This window comes from Phocoena phocoena, chromosome 5, assembly GCF_963924675.1.
Source record: "Phocoena phocoena chromosome 5, mPhoPho1.1, whole genome shotgun sequence".
Lineage (NCBI taxonomy): Eukaryota > Metazoa > Chordata > Mammalia > Artiodactyla > Phocoenidae > Phocoena > Phocoena phocoena.
In genome coordinates, this window is record NC_089223.1 from 135,275,761 (window position 1) to 135,294,943 (window position 19,183).

Here is a 19,183-nt window from a genome sequence, read left to right on the forward strand (position 1 = left end):
AGGGCAAGTTGAGCCAATTCCGTGTGTGTAAAGTGCTTGGCCCGTTGTGACTGTGCTGCTTGTTACCGTTTGTGATGGAGCCTCCGAGCTCTAACTGAAGAGACTGATTTTTTTAAAATCACAAATCAAGGCATTTAATTAACTTTACAACGCGTCTTCGTATCTGTGCTCTTTGCAGACCTTGCAGGGCTCCTTGATTGTTGTTTGGCCATAGAGCATTTTTTCTGCCTTATACAGTTTCAAGCCCGAGGAGAAAAAGGGTCACGGCAGACAGCAGCCAGGGCCAGCCTTTGCGGAGCGCTTCCTCTGCACCGAGAGGCTTGTGCTGACTGCTTCACAAGCCTCTGCCACTCCTTAGACAGCCCTCTCTGCTAGGTGCTGTTTCCCTTTCTGCAGATGTGGAAATGAGGTGCAGGGATTCTAAGCTGTGCTTTGCCGGGGGTCACAGCTAGTTCCTGGTGGATCTGAATGTGCTCCCAGGCCCGTCTGGCCCCGAAGACCACACTTAACTCGAGTAGGACCTGGCCTTTTCCCTCCAGAACTGCACACCTGTTTGTTGAGTATATCCACAGGAGAGGTTGGGCCTGCACAGAGTGGCGGAGTGGGGAGTCCTGCAGGCCCAGCTCCTTGCTGGCTGTGGACTTGGGGGCAAGTCACTTCACTCTGAACCTCAGTGGCCCTACCTGTCAAATGCGGTGACACTTGCCATAGAGATCGTTATGGAGATAAAGTTAAACTATGTGTAAAGCACACAAAGCAAGCGGAGGTGGGCATCCGCATGCTGGGGCATCTGACTTCGGGGCTCAGCATCTTTGGCCTTGGCATATAGCTCACTAGACCAGCATCAGCAAGTAAGTAGCACCTTACAGGGCGTTCGCTAACAATTCTTGTTAATATGCAGCGTGCCTCAGGATCTTTCTCAGCACACAACTCTTGGTAGATTTTCTGTAAAATACAAGATTTTACGTTGGGTACATACGTAGAATCTGATGGCTACACATGATACTTCGGACGGCTGTTCAGTAGCGTGTGAAGTTGCAGCTGAGCGCTTGGCCCGTGGAGGTGCTCAGATGTTTGAATGGACGACAGAGTGAGTCCATTTTCTCCGCTTTGGGTGAGTGGAGGTCGTTTTAGATTTTAATGGAACCATTTTACACCAGGGTAAACAATGTTAAGACACCTAACCTTGTACATCCAGATGTACAGAAACTGCCCCACCCACCTGTTTCTTGGTGCACACGCTTCTCATAGCCTGTGGGTTTTGAGGAAAAATTTTTTTCTTTTAACTTTTTAGAAGCCTCTATAGGCTTTCCTGACTGAGAGAATAATTGCTTGCCAAGTAATTTTACCAGTAACACCCCACTTGACAACTAGTGTTAATAAAATTCATTTAGCAATTCATCACTTTCCACTCCTGATACTGCTTCTATTGTATCGGGAGTGGTTATTTAAATCTTAGTTTAAACTACTCGGTTGTTTGTCCTGTCTTCCCAGTTAGGTTGCCTTCCCTTAACGGAGGGTCCTGAGAGCCTTGTCTATAATAGGCAACAAGAGGACACTGTTTTTTTATTTTTGCAGAGGGCTAAGGGTACACATGCACAGGCACGCATACACACACAGTTTCAGAAACTGGACTCTTTGGCACAGATTACTTGGCTCTCCTGAACTCTGCTGGTTGGGTGTTTGGAATGTGGGTCACCAGGTGTGACTGAGGTTTTGTGGTTGCAGCTCATAGGACGAATTAATGACCTGGAAGTGTGGAGGGCGCTCGTAGATTTCCAGGGCATGGCACAATTATTCGTGTAACAGCTTGCAGTGATGGCTTCACACAAAGATGTTAAAGAATTTCTTTCTTGACGTTTCTGCTTTAAGAAAATGAAACAGCTTTAATCATCTTTAAGCAAAAGATTTTTAATGTTTAAGCCCATCCTCATTTCAGGCAAGGTTTGAAAGGCAAACAAAAATAGATAAAATGCTGTGGGGTAAAAGGAAATGCATTAGAAATTTAGGGTGGGAGTGGGAGATGAAGCCAGGGGTGGGGGTCAGATGAATGCTAGAATTGGCTATCACTCTGACTCTGAGCTTCCCTGTGACCACTGCAATAATCAGTTCAAATTTACGGTGTCCAGAAGACAGAATACACACCTCTTACCCAGACGCAGCCTAGGAGACCCGAGTCGATGTTTGCGGGCCCTTAGCGGAGCAGCTGGGATGATGAGATCCTTAGTGACTTCCCGACCAGTATGGGAAGCGCACAGTCCCCGTAACGTGATGGCCTGAACTGCAGAGCTGAACCCCTTTCATGGGCAGTTTTTCCTTCTAAAGAGCAAGAAATATTTTCAGTGCATCATCCTCAAAATCGACTTAAAGGACTTCATAACAAAACACCTTGCTTACTTTGAAAAGGGCTTCGTAATATCAGAATTGGCCGGACCTGGAGTTATCCCTGGTTTCTTTGTCCTAGGAATATGAAGACAAGGCTGGACGACCTAGCAGGCCACCCTCTCCAAAGCAGAATGTGAGGAAGCATCTTGACTTTGAGCCTCTTTCCACCACCGCACTCATCCTGGAAGACAGACCAGCGTGAGTCTGAAGAAGAGTCTGTGGAGAGTTTGTTTTCAGGGATAAGTACATTTGCTAGTCACCTTTTCATTAGAAAAGGGGAAGAAAAATTAGCACGTCACTTACTAAAAATGCGGGGCCCCTCTTCATTCCCTCCACTAATGTGTATTCTATATGATAGCATGACTAATTTGGAAAACTTTCATTTAACGTAGAAGTTTTGATCAGGATTTTCCATTCAGGTGATTTTTTACTTTAATTTAGCATTTCCAAATGCTTAAATAGCTGTTATTAATTATAGTCTGGCCTGTAACAGTAAGAAGCACCAGGAAGTGTACTCTGAAGTGGGTGTTTTGGAGGCACCCCAGTGTTGTAGAACAATTCCTGGACTAGCCTACTGGTTCTTTGGGATCTGCAGAAAACAGGCTGGGTGATCCCAGCAAGTTCCCTTCCCTTCTGGGCCTCTGGTTTCCATCCATCTGATGAGGAGAGATGGGTTTTGATGACGGGCTTGTAGATCGTGTTTGGAGACCTTAATAAGGGAAAGGGATTGCTCCATTGTACCAGGCCATAGCTTATCTCTATTTAAGCATCGAGTTTCCATAGAACACTGTATTTGAATAGAAAGATTCCATAGCTTTTTCTCACCGTTGTGGCCTCTCCCGTTGCGGAGCACAGGCTCCGGACGCGCAGGCTCAGCGGCCATGGCTCACGGGCCCAGCCGCTCCGCGGCACGTGGGATCTTCCCGGACCGGGGCACGAACCCGCGTCCCCTGCATCGGCAGGCGGACTCTCAACCACTGCGCCACCAGGGAATCCCATCCACAGATTTTAAGAAAAAGAGAGATTGTAAAACATTCGGCTAGGATCCCTAAGGTCCCTGCCAACCCTGACATTTAAAATTGATGAAGTCTGCAGAAGAAATGTGTCTTCTGATGTTAATTTTCGGTCCTTGGAGATTGTGGATGTGTGGGTAGACGGGGAGAGAAACCCTGAAATGGAGGATTCAGAAGGTAGGTAGAGGTTATTGGTAGAAGCCGCCGTACTGTGAGGATCCGTCCTGTAATGCTGTCTAAAACATGAGCTGTGGGAAGCCGTGCCCTGTTCTCCTGCAGCAGAAACACTGTGATGCGCACAGACAGCCAGACACTGCCGCCCTCCCAGTTTTCAAGGACCGGCAAATTCACCAGCACGTTTCTGAAAGAGAACATGCGTTTTATTTTTTTAACCGGGATTCAGAGTTGTATACCATATTTAGTTGTTTAGAACTATTGTATGAATCTGTGTGTGTGTGTGTGTGTGTGTGTGTGTGTGTGTGTGTGTGTGTATAAATGAGATGAACCACATAGCTGGTATGAAACTTACTTAAAAAAACTGGCCAGGGACTGTATTCATACATAGATGTATCAATAATGTATACCATTAGGGTGCTCTACTTCAAGGGTAGCTGTTGACAATTATTGTATTCCTGCGGTGTGGTCAAATCCAAGTTTCTTTGGAGACTGGGGTGGAAAAAAAAAACACCCAAAGATTAAGTGTTTGTTTCTATTGGAGTTACGGTTAATTGCTATTTTCTTCTTTCTGCTAATCTTTAGACTTCAGGTTTTTAAAAATGAGCTTATTTTAATACTTTTGTAAAAAAATATTTTTAGTTCATGAAAGAGCTGCGTCTTTATCATCTAACAAATGTGGTTTTGGTCTTTGAGCTTTTCATTTGTTAGTAAATGATGCTTCAAGTTTCTCTTATTTAATATTTAAAATGGTGAAACATCATTTCTTTTCTATCAAGAAATCTCCCGGCGAAGCCAGCTGAAGAAGCTCAGAAACACAGGCAACAGTATGAAGAAATGGTGGTTCAGGCCAAAAAGCGAGGTAATGGAGCTCACATGTGTTTGGTTATGTAAGTCAGCACAAGATTTTGTGTCTTTATGGATATTTTCTCTTTACCTGATGGAGCTGTAGAACCTGAACTTTGGTGGATGCTTTATTTAATATTTTGAGATTTATAATTTTTCATCGAAAACGTATGTTTCCACTAACTACTTATTCCTGGTTACTTCATTCAAGATAATAGCGCTTTGAATTTATACAAGGAAAGAGACTGTGTAGGATAAAAGTACTAGGCTGGAGAAAGCTTTAGCCAGTGATGCTGGAGAGGCAGATCTCTTTCTGTCTGTGGGCTCAGTTTTCCTTATTTACAAGAAGATGTCATGGGATTTGATAAAGTGCCTTGTGACACCTAAAAACCCTATGATTCTTAGACGTTTAAAAAGTATGTATAGTAAAATGTGGTCTGTCTGTACAATGGAATATTATTCAGCCTTAAAAAGGAATGAAATTCTGACACACACTTAACGTGAAGCTTGAAGACATTATTCTAAGTGGTATAAGGCAGTCACAAAAGGACAAATGCAGTGTGCTTCCACTTATATGAGGTATCTAGAAGAGTCTGATTCATAGAGACTGAAAGTAGAGTGGAGGTTGCCGGGGGCTGGGGAGCAGGGCGGGGTGTGTGCGTCGGGGGGTGAGAAGTTAGTGTTTCGTGGGGAGAGAGTTCCAGTTCGGGAAGATGAAAAAGTTCTGGAGATGGACGGTGGTGATGGTTGCGTAACAATGTGAAATGTACTTCATGCCACTGGGTGTACACTTAAAATGGTGAATTTCATGTTTTGTGTATTTTACCACAAAAAAGTATATATAAATGAAAATGCATGGTATTTCTCAGAGTTGCTGTTATACCCTAAGAGTTATTCTTAAGCTGTGAGAAGTGAAGTTGCAGGTTCCATTGGAAAGGGTGAGGCAAGCACAGAGAGGCTTCTGGTGTGTCTGTTCCTGTTCAGTCTTTTGACTGGGGCTGTAGTTTCATGGGTTTGTCTATTTTGTGATAATTTCATTAGGTTCTTATTTGTATACTTCTCTGTGTATATGTTATACTGTATTATGTTACAAAAAAGCTTACTAAAAGATGGATAACGCCTAAGCTTTCTAAACTCCGTAAGGTGTGAAATGAGTCTTGGAAGAGGTCAGGTCTCAGTGCTCTACTTCATTGCCCTCTTCCTGGTGTTTTTGCAGCCTGGCTCTTTGAGAAAAATCACCTAGCTTGAAATCAGTGGATATCAGTTAATAGATGTTTCCTTCTTTTAACTGTGGTTTCTAGAGCTGAAAGAAGCCCAGAGGAGAAAAAAGCAGCTGGAAGAAAGATGCAGATTAGAAGAAAGTATTGGAAATGCCGTCCTCACTTGGAATAATGAGATTTTGCCTAACTGGGAAACAATGTAAGCTCTCTAGACTCTACATTTCTTTGCAGAATTCATGGGAAGCAGCTGTATTAATTGTAGCTCCTCTCACAGCCCCTGATGAAATTATCTGATAAGTTTAAGTTGTACAGAGTCTCCTTCCCCTGCCTTGGTTCAGCCCTTGTCGTTTCTCACCTGGTACTGTGACAGCTCCCCTCCCACCCCTTCCACTTGTCTTCTGCTCAGCAGTCAGAGGGATCTTCTAAGGCACGAATCTGTGTCACTTCCATACTTTACATTTCAGTAACTTCCTATGACTCTCGGTGTAAAATTGGAATTGCTTGGCTTAGCCGACAGGACCCTTCGTGGGACAGCACGTCCCTTTCCCTGTAGCCTCACCTTTCATCTCTCCTTTGCTTGGACAGTGCCCTTTCCTTAGGGAGCCTCAGGGCCTTTGCATGTTCCATTCCCTCTGCATCGAGTGCTCTTGCCCTGTATCTCCTCATTCGGTTAACACTTTCTTCTTTAAAGCGCAGTCTTCCTTGGAGAAGCCTTTCCTGCCCTCGCCCTGGCTCCAGGTGCCTGTAGAGGATCCCGCTGGGTACACTGCATCTGTCTGCTCAAGTTTCTGTTGTCTTGTCTGAGGAGGGGCGCCGGGTGTGCTTTGGTGACAGCCTCCAGTAGCCGGTACACAGTAGTCTGGCACTGTTGTCTCCTTTGCGTCTGAGGGACAGCTGTAGGTCTTTCCTCCTGCGTGGTCAGAATGGTTAGGGACCGGTGTCTGGACAGCAGTCTTGGAGCCATGCACAGAGGCTGGTGACTCCTTTTGGGCCTCCCCCTATCAGCAGGAACTGGGGGAGCTTGGACACCAGTTTCCTTTTTTTCTCTTCCAACCTGAACCGTGTGTCAGGTTGTTGGGGACTTGCTTCTGGCACTTACCTGGGTGTTACTCACTCCCACTGTGGAGGTGGGGTCCGGGGGGAGCAGAGATTGCCCTGTTGAGGCTCTGCACGGGGAACACAAGCTGTGCCCAGAGCCTGCTTTTCTGGGCAGTGGGGCCCAGTAACAAGAGTTAAGGTCCTCAGAACCCTTGGACTGACTCCCTGTGTGGCTGCAGAGCCCTGGCCCACCCTCCATTGACTGATGCTTGATGTGGTCCAGACGCGTGCATTCGTACAGGAACTGCCACTTAATGACCACCAGCTGGGTGCCGGGCACCTTTCTGATTTGTCCCACTTAATCCTCACAGCAGCCCTTTGGGGTCAGGGGGAAGGTTCCATCATCTTGGTTTAGGGAGAATGATAGTGAGAGGAGAAGGAGTTTGCTCCAGGTTCCCCAGGTAAGGGTGTTATGGGGCTGCAGCCCCGGTTTCTGCAGCGTCAGGCCGTGCTCTCCCCTCTGCGCTGTGCCGAGGAGCCCCGTGTTGGGAGCCTTTGGCACCTTTATGTCTGTCCCAGTCTGTCAGCAGTGTGTGTTCATTGTGACCAGCAGACCTCAGCGACCCTGCAGTTCCGAATGTTCTGAGTTAGCAGAGCTGTCCTGCCGTTAGAGTTGCAAGCCTTGCCTGAGCGCTTCAGCTGTGTGTGCAGCTGTGCAGAGGCTGGCGGCTGTGCCCTCGGGCTCCCTTCTCGAGGCCCCCTGGGGCCTGCCCTCCATCGGCAGCTCTGCGGCAGTGCCTGCTGGCTCCGCACACCGTGCCCAGCTGCCTGCCGTTCCCGGAGCAGGCCGGCTTATTTCTCGTTGCTGTGCTTTCTGTGCAGAACGTCCTTCCCACCCTTCCTCTGCTTCCACTGCTACTGGTCACTGAGAATTTGGCTCCACAATAGCGCTCTGGGCTCCTGGTTTGTGGCGCCCATCTCTGCGTGTGCAGTGCCTGTGGCACACCTGGCACAGCAGTTACCCAGTGGAAGGTAGTCGTCGACCTCCTGGTCTGTCTGTCTGGAACGGTGGACTGTAAGCTCCCTGAGGCCAGGGGCTGTGACATAACGACTGGGCCTCCCCCGCTTTTGTGGTTTGGGGTCAAGCACGTGGGTAGACAAATATTTCGTCACTGAGAACAAACTCATAAACTCATGCTTCCGTTTTTGTCCAGGTGGTGCTCTAGAAAAGTTCGAGATTTATGGTGGCAGGGAATCCCTCCCAGCGTGAGAGGCAAAGTCTGGAGCTTAGCCATTGGCAACGAGTTAAACATCACCCACGGTGAGTAGCTTGCATGATCCCAGGCCTGGGGAATCCACCCCTGGGTCCTGTGGCTTCTCCTGTCCCATTTGCCCCATTAGGAAGAAAGGCAGCCATCGCCACGCCCCTGTGTCTTTGGAGAGGCCAGGTAAGTGTGTCTTCCAGGAGCGGAGCCGGTGGGGAGCCGGGGCTCACTCCTGGGTGCTACAGTTATCTGGTGTCAGTTCAGAGCGGACGCCCGCCTTCTTCCTGATAGCTGTCACCTTCCCTGAGTACATGGGGAGCATACATGGGGCTCAAAGCTTTAGTGGGCTGAGCCATGTTCGGATCTCTTCTCAGAGTCCTGCAGAAAGCGAGCCTTGATGGGGACGTGAAAGTGGAAGGGAAGGATGTTTCTTTCTGTGGAGGTGCTGTATCTGGGGTACTTCCGGTTTTTTGTGACTTTTTTTTCCCCCAGGCATCTTATACGTCAGCACCTTAGAGGGGACAGCATACTGTGCTAGGACTGGGTCCTCGAGGGTCTAGTAGCTTGAGACCAGAGGGAGGCGAGCTCTGTACCCTCCTTTCTTAGGGCTGTTTGTCCCGCCATACGCACTCGTACAGTTTGGATGTGCTTCTCCTCCACCATTGTGTTCACTGGTTCACTCCCCTCTCTGCCCAGCGCTCTGCAGGCTGTGACCCAGGGTGAAACTGACGCTAGGAGCTCATAGACTTACAATTAAGTGCTGAAGAAATGGTAATCCTTCCTTTTTCCCTCTTCCTCCCTGTCTGCCGTCTAAGCTGCTCAGGACAAGAGCTCCTTCCTTGTCTTCTTCGTATCAGTGCCCAGCTGTGGAGTTGGTGGTGGCAGTTTTCACCCTGTTGAAGGCCCCTGAGTTTAAAATAGATTGATGTGTATCTTCTCTGTGTGGCTCGGGCTCGTGTCGTGATTGTAATTTTTATTTTGTCAGGTGTTGATCTCACCACGTGCGATGGTAGCCTTGGCCGGCAGTGTGCTCCGTCTTGAGTAATGACAGCTGGTTGGGTGAATGGGGACTGGTTTCCTTTCATTGTGATCTCCTCAAAGTTCCATTTTTTTGGCTAATCCATACCTGCCCCAAACTTAACATCTGTACGTGAGAAGATGTATAGCATTTAACTTGTGGAAATGGTTTTTCAGCAGCTTCCCTGGAAGTAGATGTTTGGAGAAATGGATGACCATTTATCTCAATCCCTGTTCTTGAAAATTTCTAAACTGTATCAACAACTCTACACCAGTTGGGTGTAATGCAGGGTACTCTGTGTGTGTGTCTTTAATTTTTGTTTCTCACTGTTTGGCTGCACTGATTTTATTTAAATTAGAATCCTTCATAGACCGTATCATCATAGTATATCAGGCTAAATGGCTAATTAATCAGTCACATGCCTTGAAAGTTTGTCTAAATTTTGATATTGGCTCGTTTTATTTAGATTGTGTCTTTCTTGTATAATTAGCTGCCTAGTGTCAGTTGCCCCCATAGAATTGATGCTCAGGAAGCTGGGGCCTCACCTGTCATGCTTTCCTTTCCGTCACCCGAGCCCAGCACAGCTCTCTGTGCAGTCAGGCCCTCAGGAAGTCTTTGCTGAATGAATGAATGAATGAGTGCCACCTTATTGGGTCCTTCTTAACCTCAGTTTTGCTGCATATTCAAGCCAATGTGACAACACAGATGATCTTGAAGTCTGCTGCTGAGGCCTGGCATCGGATTAGGTTCTTTACTCGCGTCTTAGTTAACATTGGCAGCGGTCTGAGGGGCGGGTACTGTTGACCTTACTTCCCTACTGAGAACGTCAGCCACCAGCTGACTCTGAAGCCTGTGTTGCGATTTGGGAAGCCCCAGGGTTTTGCTCTTTTTGTGGCTGTGCAGTTGGAAACTCACTGAAGGTCAACCTAATCGTACTGTTAAACTTCACTCTTTGGGAAGTCAGCCTTGTACTTTGAAGCTTCGTCTGGAAAGAAGGTGTGTTCACTGTTCTAACTCCCTCTCCCCCCACAGACACACGCCAGTAAAACCATGCGGGTGTTTTAAAAACTGACGCTTTGACCCATTTTACCCTGAGGCTGCCAGCATCTGTGCTTTAACTGTCAAATAACCTCATTTGGAAAGTTGTTCCCAGTGGTCAGGGGCCACACAGTTGTTTTCCTCCACCTCCTGCCAAAATGAGCAAAGCTAAGCCCACCTCCTGGAAACTGGGAGTGGGCGGAAGTTCCCCAGACCCTCTAGCCTCCAGCTCAGCACACCTCCAGATTTGTTCCATAAGCATTTGAGTTAAGATGCATGCAGTCCTTCCAGGTGATGACGTTAGTATGAAGTTATATTTCATAATTGTACTGCCCTTGCAGACTAGTGTAGATTGTAAATCAGATCCTTCACAAGGTTAGAAGAAGGTCATTAATCAAAATTTAGCTTGTTGGAACACAACAGTGTTACTAGAATTTAACTTGTATTTAAAAAAATAGCACATACTGTCTGGAAGGCAGATGTGCTCTGCTTTATTTTCCAGAAGTATTGATGGAGAAAATAAAGTGGTCGAAATTCTCTGGGTAGCTGCAATTAAAGTCTTAGTGATTGACTAGTGGTCGTTCGTGATCCAGGGCAACCGATGGCTGGGCGGCATGGGAGCCAGAGGGGAGTGGGCGGCACCCACCGGACGGGTGGGCCAGCAGAGGCCTGGGAGGCCTCTCTCTGTGGGTTCCGTCTTTCAGGAGGAGTGGGGCATGGCTATATCCCTGGAGGTCTGGGTATAAAAGTGAGATTTGTGAGTGTGAGTTATTTAACTGTTACCTAACTACCCAAAGAGAAGAATTATTGAAAAAATAAGTTCTGAATATGGAGGAGATTTGGAAGCTGTCTTGTGAGAGACCTGTCTTGATACGTCTCTGCCACCAAGAATCCTTATTTTTTGAAACTTCTGCCTGTGTTGCTTGCACCCCTCTCCCACTTTCAGGCAGCAAGTTCAGGAAGACTGGGCCAGGGGGTAGCGGTTCCATCTTGTCTTTATTTGAAACCAGATTTTCTGCTTGTTCTGGGCTTTCTGCTTGTTTCTCCCTTTCTTCATCAGTCAGATATTCATTGATTATATTGATCTGTGTCAGTCCCAGAGCTATTTGCTCTGGATACAGACATGAATGAGAGACCCTCATGGTCTTACCCCAAGGAGCTCACAGTCTAGTAAGGCGAGAGACTCACAAACACATCAAAACAATATTGCTTTATGGGTGGGTTGTGTAACAGAGTGAATACCAGGCATGGAGGCATTTTATGTATTTCTTTGTATATAGTGATGTCTATAGACAATAGAAGTACCGTCTGGCTAAGCTGGGGGGATCGTTTTAGTAGCTGTAACAAGCCTGTGGTGTGTAGTTGAACTGTGAATATTTGAACGAGGCAGCAGTGTCTTCTCTGGTGTTTCTGAGGACACACGTGTGCACGTGACACTTACCCAAAGGCTTTTCTTCCAGAGCTCTTTGACATCTGTCTTGCCCGAGCCAAGGAGCGGTGGCGGTGCTTTAGCACGGGAGGCTCTGAAGTGGAGAATGAAGGTATACGTGACGCTAACCCCGGTGGGCTCCTTTGATCAGTTACGCGTATCATTATTTAGTACATGACAAGGAAGGTTTACTTCACTGAAGTAGTGGTTGGTGCAAATTTATAAAAGCTTCATGGGAAAGGGGATTATTTTAATTTTTTGGCCACGCAGAGCAGCTTGTGGGATCTTAGTTCCCTGACCAGGGATGGCACAGCAGTGAACGTGCCGAGTCCTTAACCGCTGGACCGCCAGGGAATCCCCGAAAAGGGAGTTTTTAGAGCAAACAGGTTAAAGAAGAAAACTCTTGTAAGAAAGATTATACGAGTTCCTGAGACTTGTTAGTGTCCTAGCATGCTGGAGGGCTGGTCATGACCAATATCTTTTCCTTTATTCACTGCTCAGTGATGTACAGTAGCCTGGCACCCGGGATTGCTTGAGTGTTGGTTTATATAGGAGCATCAGAGCTACTTCCAAAGACACAAGAACACTGCGTATTTCCTAGGTTATGCTTTTAGAATTTTCTGTGACACACAAGAATGGTTATGATTACTTCTGTTGGTTAACTAGTATCTTTTTTGCCGCTCTTTCTTAATACTGTCTGTGTGGTATTGGAATTTAAAAAAATGTAAAGCAAGTTATTCATAATTATTTGTTAGAAATAGTACACGTGAGTGTTATACTGCGGTAACCCACACATATTCTACGTTCATACCAGTGATGTTCTGGATTAAATAATGATTCTTTTGGTGTTTCCTGTGCCTGGAATTCATTTGTGTCTGTTCCCTGACTTGCCCTTACTTCCACTGACAGTCGTTGATAAAAGGTAATTTCAAATTAGATTTTGATTTCAGACTCTAGAAAATGTCTGATGATGAGCTAACATTAGATGGTGCTCTGAGATTTTTACTCTTAAAGCAAGAAATCCTACAAACTGTTGATCCTGTTGGTTCAAGTTGTAATTAGGCCTGTGTGCTTCTGAGGAACTTCCTTCCCTTGTTTCATTCTTGTAAAAGTTCTAAGCCTCGCAGTTATTCCACACACTCACCTCTGAGAGGTGTGATGACTCTTGATCTTTTGACAGATGCTGGTTTTTCAGCAGCAGACAGAGAAGCCAGTCTGGAGCTAATTAAGCTGGACATTTCCAGAACATTCCCTAATCTCTGCATTTTCCAGCAAGTAGGTGGTGGCAGTGATTTGTTGCTCTAAGTATGTTTTGTCTAAAATTCACAGATGTCAAATTGCATGTATTTGTAATCAAGTTTGAAAAGTACTAGGGATTTTTGTTGGGAGGGAGGGTCCTTTGTTAATACATTTAGACTTTTAAAAATAAGGGTAACTGATCCTTTCCAACAAATATTTAATATGACTTAGGAATACCCAATCTGATTCTGTCATGCCCCTGTTTCTAGCATCATGCCTTGTACATAACTAGGTAACCAGTAAAGGACAGTGGAATAAATTACAACAGATCAGTTAGCGACCACCTAGAGTGAGCCAGGAGTTGTAGAGCTTAGACACAGCTGGGCTTTTCAAAAGTGTGGCGTGTCCCAGGTACTCTCCTGGTAGTACGTACGGCAGCCGGGAGAGGTCAGGGATGAGGCATCAGGCATGCTGTCACTGAGGAAGTGGCTCTTGGGCTGTGGTTGGACTAGGTTTGAATTGACAGTCTGACCAGAGAATGGGAAAGACATTCCAGGCAGAAGGAGGACCAGAATGGAAGCATCAAACAGCTTACGGTTCAGGGAATCCCCGGTTCCTTTTGAGAGAGGGAACCTCACTAAAGGAATGAACAGAGAGGATACGGCTCAATTCCGTGGACCCTACTTACTGACTGTTGGCTGCTCTATTTGAGGTAGGAACCAGCTGCAGGGCAGTCCCTGCTCTGGAGGAAAGAGAGTGTAAGGGCAGAGCTTTGAGACACACTTGGAGTGTAGCCAGGAAGGGCCGTCACAGAACTGGGACAGGGTCTGAGAGGGTGCTTGCACCCTGTGGGCACCGAGGTCCAGCCTTTCCCAGACCCAGGCCCCAGAATGTTTTCCATGGAACATCTCTTGGGGATTCGGCATCACTGACTTTGAGAGTCACCGGTTGATTAACTTGGTGCTGAAAGACGTGTTCAGAAGAGGAGGAGAGCTTTAGGGATCTCTTTCCGGTGAGGCTGGGGACAATTGGCTTTCCTCTTTGCTCTGGCTTCCTTCGGGCGTGTCTCTCTCAGTCTGTGGTTCCCAGAGTTCTGGATTTCATAAATGGGCGGTGTTAAAAAAAACAAAGGGGAATGGGGAAACTATGAAATGTCCAAAACAAGTTAAGGACATTTAAAATAAGGAACTGCCACCTACTGGCACCATATTTTCACCAGACAACGGCCATTTAGCCCCAAAGTTAGAGGGACATAATCAGAAGGGTGGTGGGAAATCTTGTAAGTTAAGAACATTTAGCTTTAAGGAAAGTTCAGTATAGTGGTTTTGCTTTTTTCGATTTCACTTGGTGACAGTCGACACTAATCCTCAGGTGGACATTTGATGCTACCACAGGGTCCCTCGTTGTCCCCCCCTCTTTTCTTACCCGCTTAGCCCTGGATGTCGTCTTTTTACCCTCCCATCGCTGTTTGCTTTTGTCCCTCTGTGATTCGGAAGTGCCTCTTCTTTTTATACGTCAGGATGGGATGGCTGGGCCATGGCATTCTCATGTAGCCACACCGCGGACGTGCACAGTGAGCAAGCACGTGACGTGGGCTGAGCCCGTCAGCTCCGTGTCTTCAGACAGGCTAGCATCAGTGCGAGGCACCTCTGTGCTCAGTTAGGAAGAAGAAATTCCAAAATTAAGTTTTTGGAAGAAGTTACAGGAACAAATGGAAATCTTGGAGGGATGGAAGAGCTGGAGAATGTTTAGGATAAAAAGGTAGCTATTAGGACTTAAGAATTAGAGTGTATCTCCTGCACCTGCCATGCTGAAAAATACAAAAGAAACACAGACAGTGGCCGTTAGGGCAAAGGAGGCAGAAAGGGTGGTCAGGAGGGGGGCGTGCCGTGGGTGGGGGGGCAGAGCGCCGGTGGGCACGCACCGGCTCTGAAGAGCCTGGGTACCTGGTCACCTGCTGAGCTTGCCGGGGGTGGGGGGTGGGGGAACTGCAGTTACACAGCAGCAGCCAAGCTAAGGGAGTTGTTCTAGCGCAGTGCTCACACCTGGCCCACCAGCTCAGCGCAGCTTCGTAGGCGGAGCTACAGATGACCTGGTCAGCTGTGGGTTGGTAGGTAGCGTTTGTCCAGTCACGCGCTACGCGCCGAGCTGCTTAATAATGCTTGGCCACGAGGTCTGCTCAGAAACAGCAGGTGTGCCTGGTGGCGGCGACATCCATCACCCAAGCACTAACACGGCTGACGCATGTCTTTGGTGTGTTGGTCCCTGTAGGGTGGCCCGTACCACGACATGTTGCACAGCATTTTGGGCGCTTACACTTGTTACCGACCGGATGTGGGTTATGTAAGTGAACTTTTCCAATATTTTATAATGTTCTCCTCTAGAGAGAAAGTCACAATATTGCCCGGCACATCGTAGGTGCGGATGTCGGGTTGAATGCCATTTTTTGTTGGGTATGGAAAGTCTCACGGTAAATGACTTGCCTCAGTTTCCTCGTAGAGAAATTGAGCTGACATGGCTGCTCTGTGGCATTGACTACATTTTAACTGGGTTTGATTTTCATTTTTTGCATGTGATTTTTTTTTCCTCAGCGTTAAATCAGGAAAGCTTTTAGCAATAACAGTTTTTAAAGCTATGCTGCTGACGTTTCTGTGGCTTAGCAGACGTGTGCATGCATGGCTTTAGAAAGAGTGACGTGTTCGCTCAGACGTACATTTCTGCGGCACCAGGAAGCTGTACATTCTGCAGGGCAGCGTGTCAAATGCAGAGGTGGGGGGGCGGGCTACGGTTTCCCACGTGTTAGGGGTGGGACTGAAGGAGCTCACACAGGCGGCTGGCGATCCAGGGCGCTGGTTCCGAGTCAGGGCGGGTCGGGATCCATGAGGCTGTCGGTCCAGCCTCTGGTGGGTGGCGATGGGTGGGCGCAGTGTGGGACCTTCCAGCATGAGGGTGCTTGGGTTCCTCTTTCAATAAGGTGGAAGAGCTGCTCTGACCGTGGCGGCTGCCGTTCATTTAACGCCCCTTTCTCTTCTCCTCTCAGGTTCAGGGCATGTCCTTTATAGCAGCCGTGTTGATCTTGAACTTAGATACTGCAGATGCCTTCATTGCTTTTTCTAATCTTTTGAATAAACCCTGTCAAATGGCGTTTTTCCGAGTGGACCACGGCCTCGTAAGTATCCCCTGTGTGTGCTGTGTCCTGGGTGCTGTGTCCTCACGCAGCAAGCATTGCCTAATCATTGTCTTCAGCGGGATAAAGAATGCATTCTCCCTCCACTAAGATACTTAGAATAAGTCACCCTAGGTAACATGGCGGCTCATTTGGGGCGTTGTGTTGGACTTTAAAAGCGTGGTCAATAGCCATACGCATGAATTTCTTAGTACCTTCTTTCAGAAAGTATTTCTGAAAATACATTCTTTAAGTGAGGGAGGAGGGAGACTCCTGCACAAACGTACACACTTTGTGTCCAAGCAGAAGCTCAGGAGCAGGCCCCATGTTAGGGCCTGTCAAATAGCCCGTCACATAGTGGGGCCCTGTGGCTGCCCGCTGCCACGCAGGGCTCTGCTTCACGCGGTGGGCTGGTATGCAGGAGGGGAGACGCGTTTGAGACCAGCGTCTCCATGGGCGGCGGCGTGTTCAGGAAGGAGTTGGCAGTCCTTGCCCTGGGGAGGCCCCACCTGCTCCTGGCGCGGTGAGGAAGCGAGGCTTGGGAGTGACGGGGTTCCTTCGAGGCGCATAGCTGGTCCGCGAGCAGCTGGCGTCGGAACCCCTTCTGCTTCCCGTAGCCCAGACGAGGAGTCACCAGTTCAACAGATCATCAGCTTTTTAATTAACGTTGTCTTGATTTGCTGATCATTTGTTGATAGTCCACTGATAATTAATTTATCGTCAGTGCTTTGGGACCAAAGCGATCTAACGATTTAGATCAGCTAGGCAATTTTTCTCCCTGACACCTTAAGGACTCCTGAGTATTTCTTGCTCAGCCCGTACATACATTTTTTTTTTTAAAGAAGTGTTTTAAAGCTGCTGCTGAATGCTGGCTGTGAAGGGAAATGTTAAATCGGCAGAGTTCTTCTAGAAGACAGTTTGGTGTTAGATGTCAGTAGCAGTAAATGGCGTTGGTATATAATTCTGCTCGTAAGAATCGGTTCTAAGAAAGTTCAAGTGTGGGTAAGGCACTCTGCACAAAGGTGGTTATTACACGGTTGTTTTTAGTTATTCAATAAAATTTAAAATTATTTTTCATTGTAAAAAATGAAAACATTTAAAACTGGGGATTTAAGGGAATGCAGAATGGTTCCTTAAAATCTGGAAATATATCCAGCGCAGTACTGATCGCAAAGAATTGTATTGGAGAATTATTTAAGATAAAATGCTAAGTTTTTCAAAAGCATGTATAACAGAACGTATTCCATAACAGCTACCATATTTAACGATAAAAGGAAATATACCACAATCGTAACAGTGTTTACGGATGATCTTTATTCATTTCTGTACTTCATAAGTTTTCCACAGTGAGCATCTTAACACTACTTTCATAGTCAGGAAAAAACTCTTTATATATAATAAAATGACTTACTTCTAAATACCTGCTCATTTTGAAGATAAGACCCCAGCTTCCTCTTTGGAAACACATGATAAAAACTGTGCTTAAAAATTTTAGCTTATATTATTAAGGAAAAATCACAGAATCATAACGTTGAGTGGGGCCTGCATTTCCAGCAGGGTTTCTTTGCAGCAGCGCTGTGGACATTTGGGGCCGGGTAGCCGTGGTGGAGGCTGTCCTGTGCATCGAGGCTGTTTAGCGGCATCCTTGGCCTCTACCCACCAGATGCAGTAGCACCCCCCCCATTCTAGATGGAGCAACCAGAAATGTCCCGAGGCACAGCCAAATGTCCTCCGGGAGGCAGATTCCCCCCAGTTGGGAACCCCTGGTTTACCGTACATGCCTTCATTAAGATGTGCAAACAGCATCCGGGAGTTGCCATCTGCCCACGTGCATCCAGCCTCTCAGATCATATCGCTCCCACCCACTTGGAGCTGTTCTTTCTGTTTCAGCACCGCACCGCTGCTCTGTGTGTTTCGTTTCCCTGCAAACCCTGTAAGAAGTTGAAAAGCATGTGCTCATAAAACAGGCTGTGGCCGCTTCCTTCCCCTTCAGCGTTTTCTCCCTCAGTGGCTCAAAAGAGCTGCACTTTTGAGCCAGAGCGCTGTTGCCCTGCCTCAGTATTAGCATTATATGCCCTCTGGAAATGCTGCGGGTCAGCAGGGAGGCAGGCGTGTTTTTTGAGATCATTTTCGACAGTTAATTCGTTCCTGGTTCTTAGAAAAGACTGAGCCCATCAGGAGTCAGCCTAGCCTGTGGGACAGGCACGGGTTCAGGGCCCTGCCTTGCCACACGCTGGTGATGTGACCTCATTAGGCAAGCTACGTAACTGCTCTGGGTTTCAGTTATCTACAAGTGGAAGAAATAATAAGGTGTAGTCGGTAACGTTATATGAGGTTAGAGAGTGAGCTTATTAGAAATTGCCTGTGGAGTGCCTAGTTTCGGGTTGCCGAGGAAGGTGAGGGAGAATTTACATACGAAGATGACTGTTAGATTCTAAAGGTGGAAGTATATTGACTGTTTCTGGTGGATTGGAAACGTGCGCTGATAACAAGTTTATTAGTGTGTTTCACATTATCTCCCTAGATGTTGACTTATTTTGCTGCATTTGAGGTATTCTTTGAAGAAAATTTGCCGAAATTATTTGCTCATTTCAAGAAAAACAACTTAACTCCAGACATCTACCTAATCGATTGGTAAGACTGCATTTTTATGTGTTTTCAGAGTGTTTTCTCATCTCCGTGCCCCCATTTTTCATTCCTCACCACCAGCTTCTCTCAGGGCTCACCTGAGCCCCGCGTCCTGCCTTACAGTCTCCGCAGCCGCCCTGAGCACGGTACGCCCCGTGTCCTCAGCCCCGTGCTGCTGGTCACCTGCTCGGCTCTGTTCCTCTCTTGAGCGCTGCCTGTGACTGTGACTGGTCCTCCTGAACTCCCTCCGGGGGAGAAGGCTGTCTTGGACTCTCAGCTTCCAAGGTGCCGTTTACCCATTCCTTCTGCGAGACGTCAGTAAGCACCAGGTCTGTGCGGGCTCTCCGCTGGGATCGGAGACAGGCAGGCGGAGCTGCCCGTCCGGAGCTTCTGTCTCGGGGGAGAGGCTGTCCGCGCACAGCGAGGCAGCGCGGCATGTGGTGGACGCCGTCGCTGGAACAAGGGGAGGACCGAGGCCTGGAGGCGGGCCGAGGCGTCAGGGTACACAAGGCAACACGGGAGTTTGAGCAAGACGTGACGTGAGCGTGCAGTGCCGCAGCATCATCAGGGCAGCAGCAGTTGGCGTGGCGATGTGGGCGCCTGAAGTGCAGGGCAGAGAATGGCAGGCGAGAGCCCAGGAGGCCTAGCCTGGTGCATCTTGGATGCCAAGCTGAGGAGCTCGGGCAGGATTACCGGGGCCAGAGGGAGCAGTTGAAGGCCTTTG

General features: G+C 47.5%; 1 protein-coding gene across 1 annotated transcript in view; it reads left to right on the top strand.

The window, feature by feature from the left end:
- The window catches only part of TBC1D14 (TBC1 domain family member 14), a 90,118-nt gene that overhangs the window by 56,002 nt on the left and 14,933 nt on the right, over positions 1–19,183 (top strand). Inside the window, exons 3-11 of the mRNA XM_065877430.1 lie at positions 2,465–2,583; positions 4,352–4,434; positions 5,720–5,837; positions 7,891–7,997; positions 11,458–11,538; positions 12,607–12,701; positions 14,937–15,008; positions 15,706–15,834; positions 18,356–18,465. Of these exons, the coding sequence (XP_065733502.1) occupies positions 2,465–2,583; positions 4,352–4,434; positions 5,720–5,837; positions 7,891–7,997; positions 11,458–11,538; positions 12,607–12,701; positions 14,937–15,008; positions 15,706–15,834; positions 18,356–18,465 (914 nt within the window). The remainder of the gene's footprint in view (positions 1–2,464; positions 2,584–4,351; positions 4,435–5,719; positions 5,838–7,890; positions 7,998–11,457; positions 11,539–12,606; positions 12,702–14,936; positions 15,009–15,705; positions 15,835–18,355; positions 18,466–19,183) is intronic.